General features: G+C 38.2%; 1 protein-coding gene across 1 annotated transcript in view; it reads right to left on the bottom strand.

Annotated features, from left to right (window-relative positions):
- Window positions 1-25375, bottom strand: part of BARD1 (BRCA1 associated RING domain 1) — a 66699-nt gene that overhangs the window by 18250 nt on the left and 23074 nt on the right. The window contains exons 5-7 of the mRNA XM_028151075.2: window positions 19069-19149; window positions 16585-16757; window positions 2236-2344 (exon numbers count right to left, since the gene is read on the bottom strand). Coding sequence (XP_028006876.2) covers window positions 2236-2344; window positions 16585-16757; window positions 19069-19149 — 363 coding nt within the window. The remainder of the gene's footprint in view (window positions 1-2235; window positions 2345-16584; window positions 16758-19068; window positions 19150-25375) is intronic.

Genomic DNA, 25375 nt, shown 5'->3' with positions numbered 1-25375 from the left:
AAGATGTTGCTCAAAGGGAGCATGGGCAGAGACTTCACAATATGAACCTGGAAAGCAGCTTTTTAAGTCTTTACGCTTAAAGACTGTTTCTCAAATTTAAACATGCTTTCCAACAGCCATTAACCTTTACTTGAGACTAATAAAACTTCTAAATGGGAAGGAGAGAAACTCAACCCCCACCCACTCATCACCCCTTCTTCTTCATGAAGCTCCTGAATCAGCTCGCAGAGTTTAGAAATCACTGATTTGAAGGATTTCAGACTCAACAATGAAGCACTTGTGCTTGTTTCAGGAGCAAGTGTGTGTGTGTGTATGTATATATATATATATATATCATGAACAACCAGCCCTCCAGAAGTCATTCATGCAGGCAACACAAACTTAGAGAGCCGCTATCTGCCAGACACTGTTCTAAGTAAACTAAAGAGCAAGTGCCTGCCCTCACACAGTTTATACTCTAGCTGGGAGGGCTGGGGGGTGAGGGGGGGAAGCAACAAAATAATAAATAATGTCAGGTCAGGGATAAGAAGCACGGCAGGGTGCTAGTTCATATACTGTAATGCGGAACTCTCTTTGGTGAGACTACAGTGAAGTCCAATCTGAAGAGTAAGGAGCCATTTGGACTTCTGGTCCCACGTTTGTTCCTGGCAGAGATAAGAGCTAGTGCTAAGGACCTAAAATGGGGCATGTTTGGTGGATTCAAAAAACTGCAAGACAGCCCATGTGGCTGGAAGAGAATGAGTGAAGGGAGTCTGGTATGACTGGAGAAAGGCAGATCCCAGAGCTTAGCTTTTAAGATTGCACATAAAGAAAAATCCCTTTCAACTTAGAACTTATCATTGGTTACGGTATCTACCATTACTATCAAGTATCTACCATTAAGATAGTAAATAATGATATTCACTGGTTATGTCCATGTGACACGCAGAAAGTATAGGTTTCCTAGATTTAAGAAAAAACACAATAGTAATAGGATAGTTGAACTGAGAGGAGGATAATCACGTTGCTTTTTTCTGAAGGGCATTAATATCCTCAGACTCAAAGAATTTCATAAAGATATCTTTATTTTTGACACATTTAAAATAATATTTCTCTGGCTTTTACATAAAAGGAACATTGGCAAATGACAACTTAGTTATGCTATGTCCTGCCAGAAGAGTTCAAGTTCAAATGAGTAAAATAAGCACCAATTTATAGTTGTTAAGTATGCTGAGACTGAATGAGCACTGACCTAATAATTTGTGTTCTAACGGATCCATTCAAAAAAAATTTTTCAGCTGATTAACTCAGGGCAAATCACAACCTTTCTAGGTCTCAACTTTCTCATTCCTAAAATGAGGAAATTAACCTGATTTCTAGGTTCTCTTCCAGTTCATTACCACTGCCCTTACTAGACAAGAAGTCTTCTCTAATGGTCCTAGATGTCAACATAGCCCTTTTTCTTATCTCCCCTATCTGAGCAGTTGCTAAATATAGGGAGTCCACCATCCATCTCTCTAAAAGGCTCTTCTCCTCCCCATCCCACCTCACTACCGCCACCTGCAGTTCGTCCTGACCACTGCACACCTGGGCTCCACCACAACAGCTTCCTCACCTTCTCCAGTCTTACCCCACTCCGGCCCACCCTCTGCAGTCCCACTCGATTAAAAGCACACTGAAGGTGCCCCACTAACCAGGGAAATAAAAGTCAAAACTCCTCCACAGGGAATTCAAGGCTTTTCACAATCTGATCGCAACCTAGCTCTTCACTGTCAATTCCTCTTTTATATACCTTATGTCCTCTCACACTAAACTCTAATTTCTCAGATTTCCAAGGTCTGTATGCTTCCTTGCCTCTGAGCAGCGGTTCCTTTTATTGGGACTGCCACACTCATTTTGTATAGCTGATTGCAGTGGGCAATGTTGGTGGATTATTTTATTTAGACTATTTTATTTAGATTAGCTTACACAGTTACAATGTTTCCTATCTCCCACTAAAATGTAAGCTCCTTGAGAATAAGAGTTCTATCAGTCATGTTCACTACGGATAAATATAGAGGGGGGTTTCAACAAATATTTGTTGATACATTTATTCCAATTATGTCTTCAGATTCACAAGAGCTAATACACAGGAAGTGCTCAATAATTGTTTCATGAATGAAAGCAATTTGCTAGCTGGAAATTTTTTAATTATGCTTCTTTCATAACCAATTTCAGTAAAAGATATAAATTTCCCAAAGCTAAATCCACACTTACTACTGAGCAATGGCGAGTGGATGATGATTCATTCTTCTCTGGCGGCAGCAATAGCGATTTCATAGTCTCCCTGTCTGCATAATCCACAGGTCGCAGACCAAATATGTTACTGGTAAAAAAGGTACAAATGGGTTAAGTACATAAAATATGTGATTTGATTCTTAACTAAAGAAACAGCAAAATAATTTTTTCAACTTCCTTAATACATTATTTTTACTAAAGAAATGACTCAGAATTCACATAAAGCATAAGGATCAAGTATACACAAGCAGCTGAATTCAACGGAAAAAAAGAGGTGAAACTTCAATTTGACACCAGGCAATCACAGGGGGTATTTTTAGTTGAACAAATTGTTACTTACACATGCATTTTTTTCACAACTCTGTATTCTTGTGTTCATATTAATATTTTAAATCATTAATCACTATGTGTGAGATGTTTCCAAATGCAAATAAAAATAATTTACTGTAGCAATTATAGGCTCTATCATCTATATAAATAAACACAGAAAACAGAAATCAAATAAATTCACAGGATAGGTAGTTGGGTCCACTAGAAGGAAAACCAATGCCATATGACAAACAACTTAAAGTAGTGACTTTTAAAGTTAACTTTAATAGGTATGTACACTACTCTCTGTAATAACCACACCATCACAGAACACACTGGAATGGTTCAGAGAACAAGCAGACTTCTCAACATGTGCTACCTAATTCACAGGTCACAGAATATCACACTGGAGGAGACCTTATACACACAGAACCAGTACAACTGCTGTTTGAAAGATGAGGAAACAGACAGAAAGGTTCAATGACTTGGCTTAAGGTCATGTTTTTCTTGTTCATCAACAGTAATATTCATTATTGCCCATCATTAGTCTTTCATTTATTAGTAAATTCTAAAAATTATACAACTCTTGTCTACTATCCCACTTCCTTACATACGATTTCAAAATTATTTTAATATACTACACCATGGCAGAAGTTTTCTAAATGAGCATTTCTCTTGTTATCTTTTATAGTTTTTTTAAAAATATTTTTATTGATTTTTAGAGAGAGATCAAGGGAGGGAGAGAGAAACATTGATGTCAGAGAGGAACATTGATCAGCTGCCTTCTGCACGCCCCTATTGGGGATGAAGCCCACAACCCAGGCATGTGCCCTGACCAGGAATCAAACCTGCAACCTTTCGGTGTATGGGACGACAACAATGAGCCATACTGGCCAGGGCATATTTTATGGTTTTTAAGATTATCATATATCCATGTAACAGCCACTAAAGTTCACATGAAAATGCAATATGTTATACAGGATATAAAATGATAAACCCGGTATAATACCAGATTTTACAACTGTATTGAATGTGTAGAAAAAGACCCGGAAGGAAACAGTGAAACATTAGGGGGAGAGGGAGGAGGTGGGGGTCACCTCTGATATTGAATGGAGGGCACTTGGATGAGAGACACACAGATAAGAGACAGAAGCATCTATTGGGTTCAGGGACAAGTCATTAAAGACCTTAGAGAAAGTTGTTTTGATGGCACAGAAGGGGGGAAAAAAGAAAATGAATTAAGAAAAAAGTGTTTCTCTAATGACTGCTATCCATGACTATTGGGTTTAGTCACTATTCCTTATTGGGACAGTGCCAGGTAAACACTGATAGATTTGTATTTTCAGAGTCCCCTTTGTGCCCAAGGTTTAGGTATGTGTGACCTCTCTCTGTCAACAGTCTTCTTCCAGATGAGGTATACTACTATTAATTGCACTTCAGCTTTCTGATTTACAACAAAGTGACACACATCTCTGTCCTGGAATTTGGGTCTTCACAAATTCCCATGTAGTTAGAGCAGACAATCTCAGCTTATTTCAAAAGTAGCTGATCTCATCACTACACTTGATACTTCTCAATTGCATTCCCTAAATTATTATGCCCACATGTCAACTATCACTTCACAGACATACGCTGTAAGTATGATAATCAAAAAATAGAAATCAGAGTTCAAAAACCAACATTCCAGGTCTTAAATCACCAAGTGCAAAAATGAATAAAAACAAAAAAAGTCACAGTATATGCCATCAAAAAACATCACTGCACACATAAAGACTTTTTAACAAAGACAAATGTAGAATTTGACTTCAAAGAAATAAAATGTAAGAGCCAATCACGTGCACTTGAATGCATAACTGCAGCATACTTACTTTACATGAATACAAATCAAGTCCACAGTAACAACATGAAAAAAATGTTAATGAAAGTACTTCCCAAAGTACCTGACCATCAGCTAATGAGTACTTTAAACCAAATACTAACAAATAAAACAATGGTCTCATAAGATGCTTTTACTGTCTGAAGAACTGCTTCATTAATGACTAGCAGGAGTCTAATTTATATTTACACTCCTTTACACAAAGCTTACTATCTCATCTGGTCTTTAAACACTGTGGTTACTCTACTTAGATTGTGATTGGTTTCTACTTATACACAATTCACTAGCCCCTTAGCCTTCCTGTATTGTTAGTGAACTAGAGAATGGCACATTACAAATGCCAGTTTGAGAGATACCAGGTGTACCGGTTAATAATGCGGATTTTTTCAATAGATGGAGTTACACATATGTTGATATATATGCAATTTGATATGTATGCTATTTTGTTGTATTGACAGCAAGCTTCAAAACTTCACATGTCAAATTTTCTGAAGGTGTTAACATCATAGATATTTTTACGCTTAAAAATGTCACATTTCGTGCCATAAAAAGAGCATTTGTGGGAAGTTTTAATTCATTACTTTATTTTGAAGAAAAAGCTATTGTATACTTTGGGAAGCTTTTGGTGAACATGCTCCATCTCAAGATACCTGTGAACACTGGTTTAAACACTTTAAAAGTGATGATTTCTATGTGAAAGACAAAGAACATCCAGGTCAACCGAAAAAGTTTGAAGACCAACAATTACAAGCATTATTGAAGATGCCTGTCAAACTCAAAAACAACTTGCAGAAAGATTAAACGTTGCTCAGCAAACAATTTCCAATTATTTACAAGCAATGGGAAAGATTTTAAAGGAAGGAAAATGGGTGCCACATCAACTGAACGAAAGACAAATGGAAAACTGAAAAGTCATCAGTAAAATGTTGCTTCAACGGCACGAAAGAAAGTCTTTTTTGCATTGAATTGTGACTGGTGATGAAAAGTGGATTTATTTTGAGAATCCCAAATACACAAAATCATGGGTTGATCCAGGTCAACCATCAATATCGACTGCAAGGCCAAATCACTTCGGAAAGAAGACAATGCTCTGTGTTTGGTGGGATCAGGAAGGTGTGGTGTATTATGAGCCTCTAAAAAAAGGTGAAACCGTTAATACTGATTGCTACCAACAACAAATAATCAATTTGAACCATGCTTTGATTGTGAAATGACCAGAATGTGCCAGAAGACATCTCAAAGTAATTTTGCTTCATGATGACGCACCATCACACACTTCAAAACCAGTTAAAGACACATTAAAAGATCTTGCCTGGTATTAACCCACCCGCCATATTCACCAGACCTTGCTCCTTCAGATTATCACTTGTTCCGATCAATGGCACACGCACTTTCTAAGCAGCACTTCAAAACATACGAAGAAGTGGAAAATTGGGTCTCTGGTTTGCCTCAAAACAAGAAAAGTTCTATTGGGATGGTATCCACAAATTACCTGAAAGATGGGGGAAATGTGTAGCTAGCAATGGATATTACTTTGAATAAAGCACTTTGATGTTTCTCTTGAAATTATCGTGTTTTCTTTGATTACAAAATCCGCATTATTAACCGGTACACCTGTAATCGGTTAAACCTCTGCATCATGGGAGATGGAGCCTATTAAATCCTCATGTTTCTGTGATGTTGTGGACCACTGTAACTTGGAATTAGACACAAGATTTTAAATGGCAACTTCATAAACTAGAGCAAGAGAAGGCAGAACATATGCACAATTTCTCCTTTTTATTATAGGGGCACAAAAAAGTCATAAAACCTTTTTTCTTCCATATTGATATATTTGAATGAGCTAACACTTTGCTTACTTTGATTTGAGTGAAAAATCAGTTTAAAATGTTCATAATTAAATTTATTCTTTTTAAAAAAATAGCTAACACAAGGAGGAAAAGTCACATGTCACACAGGGACTACCAATGTGATTGTTTTTTAATTGAAGACCGTGATAAATCTGTTATTCTCCATTACTACATAGGGAAGATATATTTTTTTTTAGATCTGCCACAACACCATGGACTCAGGCTAAACATCAATAATTTCATTAGAATGAGTTCCTAAGGGAGCTTTCAGACTGAATTTTTTCGAAATGTTCTTAAATATAACATATTTTCTATTTTCTAACATACTTTAACCTAAAACCTAACATGTAAACTAGGTATTTTGGAGAGATATGTAAAACTTAAAAAAATATTGTCCTTGCCTGTAATCTTAAAGGAGATATATTCATTCAACAGATAAGTATACAACTGACAAAGTATAAACCAAAGCACAAGTAATGAGGTGAAATATGAAATGTGTTCCAAAAAAGGTAAAGAACACACATTAGCAAATTAAATGGCCTTAAACCCAGGACTAGAAACTGGAATTTAGTGGATGAATGTGAAGGGCATGTGGAGGGAATAAGCAACATGACTGCTGAAATGAATGGAATTAATGGAAGAAAGCCTTCCATCAAGGCTGAAGAGTCTAATCACTGCACGCTCATGTGTAGGAGCCAAATACGATATGGAAAATTGATGAAATAATCAGGCATGAAGCAATGGACATTAGAGACAAAGACAGCATGTAGCTGTGAAAATGGAAAGGCACAGGCGTCGACTAGTTAAGGTCTATGGGCCAATGTAACACCAGTATAATGAAGGCTGTGCTCAGAATGTGGAAAAACGTCAGCATCTTCACTGTTGATTTTACATGTAGTGCATGATAGTCTATTAACACCTGTCATATGCACCACTTCTGACAGTTCAGTTCTCTTAATGCCCTTTCAGAGGAAGCCTCTCAGAATTCAGTGAATTCCAAATGATTAAAATGATTACACAGATAATATGCTTTATCTATATTAAACCCTAAAAATGTATTTTTCTGGTTATTGAAACATTACAGAATCACTAACCAAGAAGATACCACTTTGATTCTGATTTTTTTTCTGTTCCTTCACAACACAGTACATTGGAAAATTTTACCAGTTTTTTTCCTCTAATGTCTTCTTGCTCTATTCCTTTAGCTGTTATTTCCCATCATAATCTTGAAAATATATTTCATATAAAGCTTTTAGTGATTGAAGATTTTAAACTTACTTCAAAGTCTTCGCAGAAATCTAAGTGTTCCTAAGTTATTGCTTTTTGCCATCGAAAGCTACTAAGAAATATTGGAGAATCATTGCTACTGATATAAGTTAATAGATTCAATGTAAAAATGGCTATATATTGAATATACATACACATAACATACATCTACCAGAACTAGCAATAATCATTTAATCATTATTTACTTAATACACACAGAATGAGCACATGTATATAAACATGGGGGTTATGAATATCATTTGGTAATCAGCTTGGCAAATACTCATTCAATGAGAAACTCTAAGAACTCTTTCAGTCACTAAAGAACCAGTGAGCTTCTGTCCTCACAGAGCTCGGTGGGACAAAGCAGAGGGAAGCAAATAGGAAGGACTTAAAACTGGTAAAACTTCCTAGACGTGAAAGAAGGAAAAGAAGGGGATAGAGAAGTAGAATACCAGTATTCCAGGAGAGAGGAAAGTGTGTGCAAAGGCACTGAAGAGAGCTAGTGCGGCAAATTAGAACAACAAAAAAAGAAAGAGAAGAGCAAGAAGACAGAAAAAGAAAAGGGATAGAGAGTAAGTAAGGCACACAAAGCGAGACAGAGATAAAGAGAATGCACATGAGAAAGGGGTGCTCTGGAAATGTAAGCTGTGGCCAGATTAAGTGAGAACAAAAGGGTGGTATTAGAGTTGGACTTTATCCTAAGGACACCAAGAAACCGTGAATAGCCAGCTCTCTTAATGGTTGTAAGCAGAAGAGATGGCATCAATAGAGTATGGTAGATAGAGCTGGGGTCGCAGAATCAGATGGCCTGAATTTAGATTCTAGCTTTGCCACTCAACAGTTGTGTGACTTTAGAAGAATTACTTAACCTTATTGTGCCCATTTCCTCATCTGTAAAATGGGAACAATAATACAACCTACCACTTTATAGGATTGTTGTGAAGACCAAATGAATCCATACACCAAAAGCACACAAAACAGTGCCTAGCAGATAGTAAAAGCTCAATGATTGCTAGCTATTAAGATGATTAGATTTGCCTTTTTGGAAGACAGATACAGAATGAAGACAGGACCCTTATCTTCATTTTCCCCAACTTTATAATGCACTTCATATGTGCTTTGTACTGATATGTTGGAGGTTTACCAAGGAAAAGTAGAGTAGCCTGTTTTCTTAATAACATGAATATCGGAATAGATATTCATTTTCCTGTGCAAATCTAAAGACACACAGTATGTACTAGTTTACCCTGAAAATACTTTTTCTCTACTAGTATTCTATTTTATCACTAAGACTGATGAAAAAGAAATACTTATCCAATGGTTAAACCACAATGTTTAAAGGTTTACCCCAAAAGAGGTTTTCAGAACATAGTATAACCCTGTAATACCCTTTCCCCTCAAGAATGATATATTAGGCACCTGCCTACAACTGTACCTGTGATGAGCTACACCACTATTAAAAGGGGGGAGGGAGATTTGGGCACATTTAAACTTACACTTGGCACATACAGGTCACTCAATCATAAACACACATAAGCAAAAAGGCATTTTTACTGATGCTAAACCTATCACAACTGACAGGAGATAGTCCACGAATAAAATCGTTATGAAAAACCAGGAAATTGCAAGCACATAGGTTCTAATTTTTCAAGTCACTTGACTTGCTATGAAGCAGGGAAAAAGCATAGAAATTCAAAAGAGCAACATGTTGTTGTTTTAAGCTATAAAACATAAATTATCTGTTGTAGGAAATTAATTTTTAAAAAATTCGGTAGGGCAATTGAAAGGAGCAATGGTCCATATAATATTTTCTAATTAAGAATTCTACACCCTTCCAAAGAAAACTCTGCTAATGGCAGATCAAGTTCCAAATCCTAAACTACATTTCTGTAAAAAAGCATCTGCTATTCTCCATGCACTCAGAATGGTTCTGATGTGACTGACGAGCTCTTGTCTTAGGCTCCCACCAGGGACACAGTGTAAAGAAGGCAGTGGGGAGGAAGGACCGTCAATGAAGTTCTGAACAGTTACCAACAGAAATATTCTCAGGCAACAAAGTACAGAAGATATGAACCCTTTTCTCATTATCTGAGGTTAAAATAGAATTCATCTTCCCTCTTGAAAAATGGACTCTTATTTTAGCGCACTAGAGGTAAATCTGTCATGAAAATAAAAGTTCAGAATTAAAGGAATTAAAACTAAATTCAAATTTAAGATGCACTTAAAAATATGCCAAAGTTTGCACAGCAAAAGTTCAAAGCACATAATAAAGTACTCTAAGTAAAATGGAACTTTAAGAAAAATCAGTAAGGTGTTAGAATATTAAAATTAAAGCAAAAGGTAAAGTCTCAAGTAGATATATGGCCTTCTACTATATACATATTTCCTCCATAATCATAATGATTTAAGGCCCCAAAACCTTGCAGTAGGAAAATTCATTGTTGAAGATCATAGCCTCTATGGGAAAAATACAGTTGGCGAACCTATGGAAGTCCCAGATCTTTTCAATTAAATCATGAAGTTGGCAAATAAAGTGTCAGTATTTTAAATTAACACTGTATATGGTTAATTCCTAGATATCATGACTTGCCTTATAAGGTTTCAAGATTTCCCTCCACTGGTATTCAATAAGATGCTTTCCACTTCACTTGGCTTTGCAGTAGAGAATGTTCCATTCTTCCTTTCCCTAGGCCTGGCCTTCCATAACCATTCAATGCCTAACTATATTACTGAGTTGACTCTCCCCACTTCCTGGGCCACAAAAAGGCTCTCAGTAATCTTTATGTTTTATAAATTACTACTGAGAAGATAGTTCTTGAGCTTTCCTCCAATATTTAAAGTCATGTGATATTAGCATCATGCATGCAATTTAACAACAAAACATAACAGATACAGAACTTTCTAACGTAGGCCCTTTAGCCCTTTCTCTCTTCTAAACACATTAAAGAAAAACTCTAAGATTGGATTTTGTCTTGGTGTTCTTTTCTCACACAAGGCTAAGCTACAAAAATCTTTACACCTCTCTATAAGTTTGCTTATCCCCAATTAAAATAATTCTAATAAAATTCTACAGTAACAGAAAAGGTGTAAAATCAATCAAAAATATACCCAACGTTGAGTAAGAAGAATGAATCCACAGCTGGTGTGAGGACATAGGTCTTTTATCAAACATGCTCTCACAGGAAATCCATCAACCATCACTTCCTTGTGTCTATAGTGCAGTGAGAATCAATGGACATAATGCTGGCCCAGAGGCCTACTTTAGCTCATAGGGCCCTGAAATATGTAGAAACGAAGTTCTTTTTAGCATTCAGTACACAGAAACTATCACAACATTTGCCTAAAAAATATATACAGGAAGGCTTGAAGCTTTATGGGTTTGAATACTGATATACCTATGGGAAATAGACTAGGGACAGTGCTTCCTCGCAAACCCTGTCTCACTGGTGTGCCCTCTGCTAAGCATCAGTGAAAGGAAACTCCTGGGCATCCTCCTGAAAAACACAGCCTCGGGTTAAACTGCAAAAATGGGTAAATTTTGTTTTTATAGTCTACAAGGACCATTTAAGGAAAAATTTAAAGAATAACAAAAAATCCACCTGGTCTTTAAGTATCTGTAGTCTACTATTAATATATTAGCAGTTCACAATGATAATAACCACTAGTAACAAAATTAGAGCACTCCCCAAATCTATAATAATAAAAGGGTAATATGCTAATTAGACCGGGCATCCATCTGGACAAAGCCGGGGCCGGAGGGAAGCCAGCCCGGGGTCCTGGGTGCCAGAGGGAAGCCAGTGCCAGCAGCCAGGGGAAGGAAGGCCTACTTTGCACAAATTTTGTGCATCAGGCCTCTAGTATTATATAATATGCAAGTTATCAAGATAGGTAAATGATGTACCAGGTGGGGGGGTAGGAGTTTATTTCTGTAAGATACTCCATTTATCTTCTACCAGAGAAGGTGGAAAGCATCCTAATATCTTAAAAAAGCTATGAGCATAAATTTCATATCAAAATATGAAGGCAAAAAATTAAAGATAAAACCACAAATCATTCTATCTCTAATTACAGATGCAAAAGTCTAAATAAAACCCTAACAAACTAATGTAAAGTGCTGGTTCAAAGAATAACACAGCACAGCAAATCAAGTTTATCCCAGGAGTGCAACATGGTTTAATATTTAAAATTTTATCAATGAAATCAAAAGAAAAAAAATGTTAAGATCATCTCAATATAAGCTGAGAATCTACCTAATAAAACAGTAACATGCTAATTGACCATACCATCACGACGCCCACCAGCCAATCAGGAGTGAGTATGCAAATTAACCCAACAAAGATGGTGGATTAATTTGTATATGCAGGTGCCGAGCGGCCGGGCGGGACACTTGCACTGTCGCCATGGTGACGACGCAGGTGTTCCCCACAACCCGAGCTGCTCTGGGCCTCTGGGCAGCGTGGGAAGGCAGAAAGGGCTCCAGGCCAGAGCAGAAAGGCGGCTCCAGGCCGGAGCAGAAAGGCTGCTCTGGCCAGAGTGAAGGCAGTGCTGGCAGCCAGGGGAAGGAAGGCCCATTCTTGCACAAATCTTCGTGCACCGGGCCTCTAGTTATTTAATAAAATAAAATACAGTCTCCTTATAAAATAATAATATAATTGGAAGAAAGATCTTTATTTTAATACTAGATGCCCGATGCACGAAATTTGTGCAAGAGTAGGCCTTCCTTCCCCTGGCTGCCGGCAACAGCTTCCCTCTGGCACCCAGGACCAGGGCTTCCCTCACTGCCCCGGCTTCTTCCGGAAGGTCGTCCAGTCTAATTAGCATATTATGCTTTTATTATTATAGATTGATTTTAATAGTAACAGTAGGTTTACAGTCAATAAGAATAATGAGCCAAGACCAGTTTGGCTCAGTGGATAGAGCATCGGTCTGCGGACTGAAAGGTCCCAGGTTCGATTCCGGTCAAGAGCATGTACATTGGTTGCGGGCACATCCCCAGTAGAGGGTGTGCGGGAGGCAGCTGGTCGATGTTTCTCTCTCATCGATGTTTCTAGCTCTCTATCCCTCTCCCTTCCTCTCTGTAAAAAATCAATAAGATATATATATTTTTAAAAAGAATAATGAGAATAAAGCAAGCCATGTCAAGAGTCTATTCCTGGTTATTGAGAAAAGAGTTCCATCAAGAGTAATAAGCAGAGGGAAAACATGTTTGTCAAATCAGATTCCAGATTCCAAGATATTAATGGCTTAAAAGAAATAAAAGCTTTAGGCAAAAAAAAGAGTAGTAAGGACTCCATATACTCCCCATGCCCCCCACTTCCTATGCTCCCCTTTAGAAAAGGAAGAAAGTACAGGAATAAATTTCATCTACCCTAGCTGGTCAGTACTTTACTCAGGAAAGACAATATAAAGAACAATGGTAGAAAGGTAGACCTTAAAGGTGTCAAGACTATAGGAATTACCTTGGGTAGCCATGATCCCACTAGAGGTAACACACTATGAAAGCCCAACTGGGCGAGAGACTAAGATTCTACCAGTGAACACACATCACTTACCCTAACTTCTACCAGGAGCCAGTTCTACCACCTTAGCAAAGGTGCTGCCAATGGAAACTTGGTTTTAGACATTCTCTTCACATTTACAGTGAAACTGGGAGAAGAAAAAGACAAATCCTATCTTACCCTTTATAAAAGACAGTTCAAAATATACCATCTTTTTATGCATTCACACACATACTAATTCACTCCACAAATACATGTGGGTACAGACTACGTTAGGCAATTGTCAGGGCCTGGGACAGCAGGCATGATACCTCAGACAGAGGCTGTACAAACAAATCTCTCTCTCTCTCTCTCTCTCTCTCTCTCTCTCTCTCTCTCTCTCTATATATATATATATATATATATATATATAAAAGCATAATATGCAAATCGACCCGATGGCAGAACGACTGGTCACTATGACATGCACTGACCACCAGGGGGCAGACGCTCAACACAGAAGGTGACCAACCTCTCAGTCCCTCCCTCGGGCCAGCAGGCTCCGATCACCTGAAGGAGAACGAGGAACTGGGGGGTGGGTGGCAGCAGACGCGGGTGGCACCAGGCCAAGGTGGGTGCAAGCAAGCAGGGCTCCAATTGCCCCACACACAGAGGGCGACTGGCGGTGGGGGGCGGGGTCATGGGGCAGGGCCATGGGGCGGGGCCAGTGAGTGGGCTGGAACAGCCAACCCCTTGGTCCCTCCCCTGAGCCAGCAGGCTCCGATCACCCAATGGGGAATGGAGAGCCAAGGGTGGGTGGCAGAGGACACAGGCGGCAGCCGGGGAAGACCAGCCCTGATCGCAGGCCAGGCCTAGGGACCCTACCTGTTCACAAATTTCGTGTGCCGGGCCTCTAGTAAGAAGATAATATCAAGCAAAGATACTACTACTTAAGTTCTATGACTGGAAGGAAATGCCATATATAGACAAAGGAATCAAGAGAGGCAGGCAAAAGGAAATGCTAACTGAGATGAGAAATTAGCCACCAAAAATGAGTATTCTAGACAAAGGGAAAGTCAATTTAAAGGCTAGAAGACAAAACAGTCTAGCACATTTTAAGGAAATAAAAAGTTTTAAAAGGTCACTGCAAAAAAAAATGTGTGAAGGAGGAAGAGTAGAAAGACAAGGCTGAAGAGGTAAGTAGTGTCAGACCGTCCAGGGACTTGGAAACCATGTTGTGAAGTTTGACTTTTATTTTAAAAACATTAAGAAGTGCCAGTGAAGTGTTTTAAGCAAATAAGTAATTTGGCGGCCAAGCTTTTATTTTTTGAAAGCTCTTGGGCTGTAAAACAAAAAGCAATCTGAAAAGAAAAAGACCAGAAAATAGTGAAGCCAAATAGGTGAACAACAACTACTATGAAATAAAACAGAAAGAAGAAAATACTTAAGTGTGATGACTAACAGTCTGGAACAGAAGGAACAACAACGTTTAGAAACAGCTACCACATTATTAAACCCTAGACCCGTGGTCGGCAAACTGCGGCTCGCGAGCCACATGCGGCTCTTTGGCCCCTTTGTGCCTCTTCCACAAAATACCAAGGCATGGGCAAGTCTATTTTGAAGAAGTGGCATTAAAAGAAGTTTAAGTTTAAAAAAATTGGCTCTCAAAAGAAATTTCAATCATTGTACTGTTGATATTTGGCTTTGTTGACTAATGAGTTTGCCGGTCACTGCCCTAGACTAAATCAACCCCTGCATTTGCCCTATAATTGTCTTACTACCCTTTATCCAACATCATTCCCAACCTCTCCTACCAAATAAACCCTCCTTCCCCACCATCCGAACCGTATCAACCAACGTCCAACACGGTGGCCAGTTGGCACATATGACTATTTAAATTAATTAAAATAAAATTCATGTTAAAAGTTAGTTCCACAGTAGCAATAACTACATTTCAAATGTTCAATAGCAACAGATGGCTAGTGGCTACTGAGTACCCTGCACAGCTATAGAGCATTTCCCGCACTGCAAAACGGTCTGTTGACAGTGCTGGGCTTTAGATATACCTAAATCTGCCACTTTACCAGGTAAATGTCGACCTGAGAAGGCACCTGTGAAGACAGATTCATTCACTGTCTCATGCCCAAACCTTGGATATTAATAAGCTTCACAGTGCAGTGAAGACTCGTGGTGTATGAGCCACAACACAGGCTCTGTGCTTGGGCTCATTAATCCTCACTTTGCTCTGAAGACATAGAAAAGTAACAGGCATCACCCATGTTTTATAGGTGAGGACACAAGGCACAGAAATTAACCTGCCTGAGGCTATAAAGTCAATAATGGAGTCACAAACAGAACCTGGATTCCCTAACGCCCCGACCAGTGCCCCATTCATTAAAGTAGTCATGGCTGATTTAAGAAGCCAAGGATAGAAACTATTCTATTTCACCTGACCCAAGCAACTATTTGCTTTATTAAGTGGCTTGTTACATCCACAGGAGGGTCATATCTATTAGGTCCATATCTCATATCTATATACAGACCTAACGTAAAGTGTGTATGTATGTGTGTGTGTAAAGAAAAAAATAAGAAAGAATATTCATCCCCTGAGTTTGCCCCAAGTATTTTATCACATACTATGGGAAAGAAAGGATATTAGACACATTTACTGAAACTAAAAGCACCAAAGTACTCTTGTATTAGTAATCTGTGTCATTTGGTTACCTATAAAAATTATAACCTATTAGCTCTGCATTTTGTAATTCTTATTTGCCTCTGTAACCTGAGTAAGTCTGACCTTTGTGTGTTCCTTCCAAACCTACCGAAGAAATAGGGACACAGAGAAACATTTCCATTTCAACTACCTCATTAACTGAAAAGAGTAAAAGAATATATATGGAGACATGAACCAAGTTATAGATTAAAGATATAAAATCCACACACAGCATTTGCTTGACAGTCTTTACAATGACAATTGTAAATGTAGCGGCCAGCACTCACTAAGGCATCTCTGCCCTGATCCTGCAAAACAATTTACCCAGAGCTTCAACTGAATGATGTGAAAAATCTTAGAAATAGTGTGACAGCCCTTGCCTAACATCTGAATTCTTAACTGTTGTTATATTAAATATACAGAAAGGAAAAAAAAAAACACAAAAGAACAGGAAAGGAATAGAATATTTAAAACAATTTGAAAATACTGGTAAGCATATAATAGTTATTTCTATGCTTCTAATTCTTTTCCTAATAATAAGTATTAATCAATCCAAAGAATATAAAAACCAATTGAATTTGTACAGGAAGTCACAGCTTCCAAAATAAATTGGACAACTATTTCTGAATTAAAAGAGCATATATCCCTCAAGTATGTCTCATAAAGAAAAAGGGCATGAATGATGATTTTAAATCCAGAATTTAATGGTCATATCTAACTCTAATTGTGAAAGAGAAGAGAGCCATCAACTGGATTAAAAAAGTCTGCTTCCTGATAGACCGTGATTTAGGAATACAAGTCAATGAAAAAAAGTCTGCACGTTGAACTACTTACACAGCGTTCCTGGAAGCTCCATGGGACAGTAACAGCTTAACTATATCCATGTGCCCATTCTTGGCCGCATCGTGGAGTGGTGAGTCGTTCTGATACCCAGGGGTGTTCACCAAAGCCTTGTGCTGGAGTAACAATTCCACTACATTCAGGTGCCCATGACTGCAGGCTTCATGCTGATTTTGAAAAAAGAAAAGGAAAAGAGTGATGAGGAAGAGCAATACCATAATAAAACCACACTTTAGAAAAATAAATATGAACCTCAGTCAGCAAACTGGTTCTTACCTAAACACTCATACAACAGGCCATAATTTGTTGACAGAGTAAAAGCCACTACTCATAATCTTTGTGATAAGATACATGGTGATCAAGATCTGTGCAATTCATGAAAGAAGCCTGAGGTCAAGTGCTCTCATTTTAAAAGAAAATGTAGCTTTAAACCAATTATAGCTCCTAAATTATTCTACAATAAGAAATTTAAAACAAGAAAAAAAAAAAAACTTAGAAAGTATTTAACAACCAAATCATGCATAAAATTTGAAATTCTCTAAGGCTGAACAGAATTCATTAAATTAGATGCTTAGCCATAAGCTAAGTGGTGTACCCACACATATACACTGAGTGGCCAGATTATTATTATCACTGAATGCATAATAATCTGGCCACTGTGTGTGAGTGTGTGTGGTGTGTGTGTGTGTGTGTGTGTGTGTGTGTGTGTGTATGTTGGAAGCTGCCCATTGCCTTCACTAGAAGAAAGGGGTGGACAAGGAGTCCAGAAGGCTGGTCAACCTTGAGGCTCAGGCAAGGGTCAAAACCATACACCCACTGTCTGGTGGAGACAAAAGGACTTCCACCTTTTAGTCTCATGTAAATCCTTACTAATAAGATAGTTTGCCTGTTACTGGAAATTGCCTGCCTAAGGGCTATAGGTGGATCCCAAACCTGAATAAAAGGAATCGCAAGACCAGAGCAAAGCAGAGTCCTCTCTTGGGCTTCCGCCTGGCCCCCAGTTCCCAAATTAATATTTTCTTGTCTTGTCTCTTTCATTTGTGTGCGGCCTCCTCCAGAACCCGAACCCTGAACCTGAACCCTTAACCACGCGGGACGTGGGTGGACATTCTCATATATATATTTTAGAGGCCCGGTGCATGAATTCGTGCATGGGTGGGGTCCGGCCAACCTGGCCAGGGGAGGGGACATGGGCGGTTGGCCAGCTTTCCTGCTGGTCGAACTCCTGGTCAAGGGGACAATTTGCATATTAGCCTTTTATTATATAGGATATACACTGAGTGGCCAGATTATTATGCATTCAGAGATCATAATAATCTGGCCACTCAGTGTATATAACAACCCAATAAAGTGAATGAGTATAAGACAAGCTTCTCTTACTTGCTGAAGCTACAGATGACTGTACATCTAGTATCAATGATAACAGAAATGACATGGAGTAGATGCTTAAAAAGAGCTTACTAAATGAATGACATAACTGGTAACAATGGAATGTTCAAAGGTATCTCACATGCAAATATTTCCTTATGTCTCATGAACTCTAACAATGCCACTCTGTTGTAATCTAATAAATTTCTGGCATAGTGTGCTATTCAATTCCTAATAGGTAGTACATACTAAACATCTGTAGGTTTAGTTTATTTCTAGGATAAAGGAATCCAAATTAAGCATCAGGTCATCTAAAAATCACTCACCAACTTTTACTACAAACCCACAGAGTGAAACAATAAGCACTCTGATCCTAACTAAACCTTCCCACCTTAAATTTGGCAAAGAGAAGCCATTATAACATTCTAACTTAATAAGAATTTCCCAATTTTTGTAACTCTCCAGTTCCCAAAATAAGGCCATCCACCTCATCTGTTGACACAGCTATGGCTATATTCAAATCACATACTTACTGTCCTAATATAATTAACCCATATAGCACTTGTTCCATGTATTTGTGCCATTCTTTTCCCAGACTACTCTTCACACTACATTTTAACAGTAGTTAGCAGAGACTTTAACAATGGTAATGAAGCAAAGTTTTACTGCCTCTATATATTTAGAATTGGGTAGGGGTATATACGTGAGGCTGAGATAGATCCTCAGTAAGAATCACTGCTGGTGATACCTTCCTAAAGCACCCATTTCCTCTGGTCTCTCTTTGCTCCACAAAATGCTTCCAATTGCATGCAGAGCTGCAGAATGGAACCTGATGTTGGCTCTCCACACATTTGCTGCTAAGTTCAGCAATACGGTATAACTGGTTTTTTAAATGTAAAGGTAGTCAGTCAAAAGGTAGCTCATTTAGTGCCTATCACAACTGAAGAGCTAGATGTCAAATAATCATTTTCTCTTGTTGAAAATATGTCTTCTGATTTAAAAAGGGTGTACATATGGCAGAGAATGATATAGAAACAACTAGATAACTATAAACTATTAATAACTAGGAAAAACAAACAGAATGGGAATGAAAAACAAACAGGAAACTACCAATGGTGTCCAGCCAGCGTGGTCTTTAACATTCGGGTCGCTTCCGTTTTGTAAGAGGTATGCAACAGAAGGTATGTCGCCCTAGTATAAGACAAAGAAAACAAAAAGAAATTAAAATTCATCAAGGAAAAAAATAAGATATTGAGTTTTGTTGTTTTTAAAGATTCTGCGTCTTTAAAGATAAAATGAAACAAATATTTTCCCTTATGCATACTGCTCACAAGTTAACAAATAATAAGGTTTGTATGTATTCTGAACTATTTGAGGTACCAAGTCCTGGAATTCATATGGTACGTACATCCTTAAATACAGAGTACAAAATCTCTGCTATAAGCAACCCATATTGAAATTCATTTCAAAAATACCAAATAAAGGACACTAGCCACAGATCATTTATCTGATCATAACAAAGTTTTTAAAGTCATTTCATTTGCGAAAAACATTCTTTTGAGCACACATAAAAATGGTCTCTGAGTATTGTTTAAAACAAAATTAAAGCCAGGAAGACTGCTCAGTAAAACCAATGTTAAGACTGCCAAAAACTGTCTTATGGGCTGTCACTCTATCCTTAATACATTAACTTAGCTTATATTCTTCACCTTATTTAGATATTTTTCTAGGCCAGGCGTCCTCAAACTACGGCCCGCGGGCCACATGCGGGTGTTTTTGCCGTTTTGTTTTTTTACTTCAAAATAAGATATGTGCAGTGTGCATAGGAATTTGTTCATAGTTGTTTTTTTTTAAACTATAGTCTGGCCCTCCAACGGTCTGAGGGACAGTGAACCGGCCCCTGTTTAAAAAGTTTGAGGACCCCTGTTCTAGGCAGAAGCAAGGCTTATTTTTTCCAAAATTAACTAACAGAGCTCTCTCTGAAAAATAAATTTAAAAATTACATTTGACAAGTTACTTATGACACTGCTGTGTTTTGTGAAGCTCCTCTTTAGGGAGAACAAATCTGTCTCCACCCACTCCCAGCCCCTATACTCTTCTGAAATAACTTGTCAGCCTCTGTAGGTTGATAACGTAGAAGTCATTAAGACCCGTTAATACAGTAACATTTGCTTTTATTTTATTGTTTTGGGCCACCATTCAAATGCAGCATATCTTAAGATGGTAACTTACTTAGTTTTCTGAAAAGCAAATCCACATGCAACATATATATTTTTATGTTCCTAAATTAACAAAATGACCTTAATATTCAACGTACCTAAAAAATAAGCATGCTATGTGTTTCAAATCAAATGCTCCAGTTCAAATAGAAAACATTTTTCCATAGTTCCTGAGGGGTATACATTCTATATCTCTAATGCAAGGTAACATGTATTTAGCAAATGTTGCTCTATATTCAAGTCAGTTCCAAATGAGTTCAGGAAAATCTGACAAAATACAAATAGGAATTTTCTAAAATAATTTGTGGCAGATGAACTGCCACAACCACACCCATTCCCAACCTTCAACATGAAAGTAAACACAAGAAGTAGACGAAAAACTTTCTCAAAAATTTCCTCATTCTAACTCTGCATGGTAATCACAAAACCCTATTCACCTAAAGAAGCCCGTAAAATAACATACGCACAAGTGTGGAATGGAGGAGTCACATGGGAATAGTCACGTAGGAATGGAGTGACAATTTAGAGACTAAAGTCAGAATCTCCTGTAAGGCTGTTGGACAGTGGTGTTTTTCTTTCATGTCACCTCTTCATATCATCAAAGACGTCTTCTGTTACAATTGCACCCCTAGACTTCCCTGAACTGTATAGCTGATTTACAAACTGCTTATTTTTGTTCCTTTATTTTATTTTTTCCATCACCATTTATTCCCCTATACCCTCTTTCACCTCCGCCCACCCCTCATCCCCACAATCACCACACTGTTGGCAAACTGCCTGCTTTTAATACCCAACCTGCTTTCTCTCCCTAAGTACTTAAAAGTTTGACATATTTTCATCCTTCTCCTTTATGTAAATTTAATGTAATGCACATAAATAAAATTATGATAATTAGATAGGATCTATAGTAACTGGGTAAGCTTGAACCAATATGAAGTTTCCAAGAAATAAATTAATTTCTGCTTCTGATTTCTTTAAATTGCTTTCTTCTGTAATAGAATATTTTCTGAGTAATAAGCACTCACTTTTAGATTCCTCACAACTTACAAAAATAATTGAGACTTTTTTTTATTAACCACAGCAAGAAAAAAAAATCATCTGAGGAAAGTATTTACCAAGGCTTATAAGAAATTTTAAATGGATTTGATATTTTGAAGTAATACCTTAAAGGCTGAAAATAAGGAAGCATGCATGCCATACTGAATTTTCTTATTGCTAACCTTTCATTTAAAGGACTCTTCACACATTCATGCATACTTTAATAATATAAATTAACTTTCCAAAAACAAACACACAAACAAACAGAAATTTTTCCTTGATATACAGGTTTACACTTCCAAGATACTATTAATAAACATCTTTATAAAAATAGTACAGGACATTACGATTAAGTGCAATAATCACAAGTTACCCCAAAAGGTTAAGCTTTTAACTGACCAAGTACCTAAAGTTTCTTTTAGCAACCAGATGTCATTAAAAAAAAAAAAAATCTAACCATCTGGAATGGAGCTCTCAAAAATATTAAACATTTCCCTGGCCGCTGAGCCAGAGTTTACTATTTGAATAAAATAATTTCACAGATGATTCTGACAATCTAGTCAGATGTTGCTGGTATTACAAAGGTGGTAGGTGACAGACAGAGGGAAAATGAACACGGACTCCAAGAGGGGTTCTAGAAATTAAAACCTTAAAATGTCACAGACGCCAGTGTGCTTTTGAGTCCTTTGCTACTTTCTCGAGAAGCTAGTAAGAAGGATCGTGTAATAATGTGACTCTACACACAGTATAACATGAATTACAAAGTCAAAGCCTGAAGGAGGCTTCTCACCAGGGATTTTCTCTCTTCCCCAGAAATCCTCATCACCTTTTTTTTATGTTAAGCACATCATGCCTTGTAAGTTGCCTTCAAAATAGTATCTATTATGTTTGTATGACAAATATATCATATGACATGCCAACTTCAAGCCATTCTTGTATTTCACAACCCATTCACTGCTGTGGCATGAATTATGAGTAATCATTACCATTTTAAAGATCGGTACTAGAGAACTTTGGGGAGGTTTTTCCCAGCACCTCCAGGTTTTTCCCAGCACCTCTGACATAATAGAGTAACAAATCAAAATCTTCTCTATGTCTAGAAAAATGTCAAATACTAAGGTGTTGTTTTTTTTTACATTAACTTAGAAGAATAAACAACGTAAGTGTTTACCTTATAATAATAGGAAGAAAGACAAACAAGCTAAGGGTATGGCCAAAACTGCTATTTTAGACAAGTTAGGAAAAGTCTCTCTGAAGAGGTGGCATTTGAGCAGAAGCCTGAAGAAGGGATCGCACAGGGCTATGTAGGCATGGAAGACTTTGGATTTTGTTTTAAGTGGGCCAGGAAGTTATTGGTAGGGGAGCAGAGAAATGACAAGTTCTGACTTAGGTCAGATTATGATGGCTGACATACAGAGAACTGAATGCAGAAAAGCAGAGCAAGAAATGAGACGCTACTTCATGGTGTGTTTGGAATAATGACCCCCCAAAAACTGTCTGTGTCCCAATCTCCAGAACTTGTATGTTACCTTACATGACAAAAAGGACTTGGTAATGTGATTAAGGGTACAGATCTAGATGGGAAGATTATCCTGCACTCTCAGGGTGGCCCTGGGTGTAGCCAGGTGAGCCTCTAAAACAGTGGTTCTCAACCTTCCTAATGCCGTGACCCTTTAATACAGTTCCTCATGTTGTGGTGACCCCCAACCACAAAATTATTTTCGATGCTACTTCATAACTGTAATTTTGCTACTGTTAATGAATCGTAATGTAAATATCTGTTTTTTCCGATGATCTTAGGCGACCCTGCTAGCTGGGAACCGCTGCTGTAGAGCCTAAGACCATCGGAAAACACAGATATTTACATTACGATTTTAGCCTGGTGAGAGCCACATGAGACTTCTGACCTAAGAAAAGAAATCTGCCTTGTGTTTAGTCACTAAAATTGTAGGAATTTGCAGTGACAGCAACAGGAAACTAACACAAGTGGAAAGGGCAACAAGAAAAGACAAGTAGCTTCCACTAGGGTGGTAGCTATAAAAAGTTATGGTCAACAGAGATGCCCAGGGGAAGGTCTGGAGCAGGATCCTACCTAATAAAATGGTAATATGTAAATTACCATCACTCCGCTATGCCCACGATTGGGCCAGAGGGAGGTGCAGGGGGCGGGACTCGGGGTGGCCGGGGTAGCTGATTGGGCCAGTGGGACGCTGAGCTCGCATAGCCAGCGGCAGCGCCATGGCTGTGCTGCGGAACAGAAGGGGCCTCTGGGGCAGCGAGCTCACATCCTGCCGCGGACCATCAAAAGCAGGGGAGCTGGGTGCCTGTCTGCTCCGGCACCAGGCCTTTCAGAAGCCTCCGCTGAGCCGGAAGCTTCTGAAAGGCCTGGTGCACCAGCGGACAGGCACCCAGCTCCCTCCACGATCGAAAGCGAAAGCGTGTGGGGGACCCTACACATGCATGATTCAATCATGCACTGGGCCTCTAGTATTAAAGAATTTTGTTAATAATGTTACCAAATTCAGAGGTCATTCTGTAAAGCCATCATCACTGCAGCAAGGGAAGCTAGTCAGCTGAGAACATTCAAACTACCAGGGTCCTCTGCCCTCAGTGCATACACCAAGCATGCATCACACAACCACAGCTCATCGAACCTGAGGGGCAATGGAAACATGGGAAATGCACGTCTACCAAGACACTTTATGGAAAAATAACAACTACAATGACGACGACTAAAATCCATCTTTTGACACATAAAACCTGGTACTTCCCCTTATTTGCTCTGGCTGTCTGAAAGGTCATCAAATCTATATTCATTATTCAGCAGCAGAAAGCCTTGTCCTCTTTTCTGTGCCTTGTTCATTTTATAGTAGTTTTAACTTTGGAGCCCCCGCTAATCCTTTCTCAAGGAGGTGGATACAAAGCACAAGTTAAGACAGCAGAATTGCAATATTTGGTTTTCTAGTACACACAGATTATTTTGTTTTCAGCTGCAAATGAAAAAAATTAGGGTAAAAACCTAAAATAAATATTATTTATAATACACAGATGCACACACACAAACAAATCCACTAAGTTTCTTTCAAGTATTTGTTCTATTAGAATCAAGCTGGGTAGGGGTTAATTTTAATAACATTTTTAAAGAGACACTATTGTTAAATAGTGATTTAAAAAACAATAGAAATCAATTAGCTTTTCACAAGTGTACTGCATCAGAACCTGCCAACTAATAACAATATTTGATAAGTTCAAAAGAATCTAAGTGGTAACTCTAATGCTGGAAAGACTCTCCGTAAAATGACAATCTCACAGAACGAGTGTGAAACAATCTTCAATGGAAAAAAGTCACAAGGCAGCTCATGCCACCATGTTTTCCTGTCTGAAGATTCTACTGTGGCTTTTTCCCATGGCCTACCAAGTGTTGGCATACTATGGCCTGTGGGCCAGATACCTATCTGCTTGTGCATGTGAAGGTTTACTGGCTTACATATTGTCTATGGCGGCTTTTGCACTACCAAGACAGAGTTGAATAGTTGTTATAGAAACTATTTGATGTGCAAAGCTAAAATTATTTACTCTAACTGCCCTTTAAAAAAGCATTTACCAAACCATGTCCTAGATTCCAGGTCTTAGAGATCCTCATTAATCAAGATAAATAATTTTTCTTCTTAAAAAGAAAAATTATCACCCTAGCCAGTTTAGCTCAGTGGATAGAACGTTGGCCTGCGGACTGAAGGATCCTAGGTTCGATTCTGGCCAAGGGCACATGCCCTGGGTTGCGGGCTCGATCCCCAGTGTGGGGCGTGCAGGAAGCAGCCAATCAATGATTCTCTCTCATCATTGACGTTTCTATCTCTCTCCCTCTCCCTTCATCTCTGAAATCAATAAAAACATATTTTTTAAAAAAAAAAAGAAAAAGAAAAATTATCTACCAATATAGGTGGATGCTTACCTAGTGGTCTGAAAATAATTCCCAGAAAGCAAAATGTAGACACTAAAGTAGCCACATTTTTATGTACTATTCAGAAAAGTGAACAAAAAATAATTATTATGTTAGCTACTTATGTCTACGAAGCATTAATAGTATGTTAAGATTTATAATAGCTTTATGTGTATATGTATATACATTATTTATAACAAGGAAGACAAAAAATAGTCTG

This window comes from Eptesicus fuscus, chromosome 11, assembly GCF_027574615.1.
Source record: "Eptesicus fuscus isolate TK198812 chromosome 11, DD_ASM_mEF_20220401, whole genome shotgun sequence".
Lineage (NCBI taxonomy): Eukaryota > Metazoa > Chordata > Mammalia > Chiroptera > Vespertilionidae > Eptesicus > Eptesicus fuscus.
Note: the sequence above shows the minus strand (reverse complement) of the source record. Positions and strands in the feature narration are given on the sequence as shown.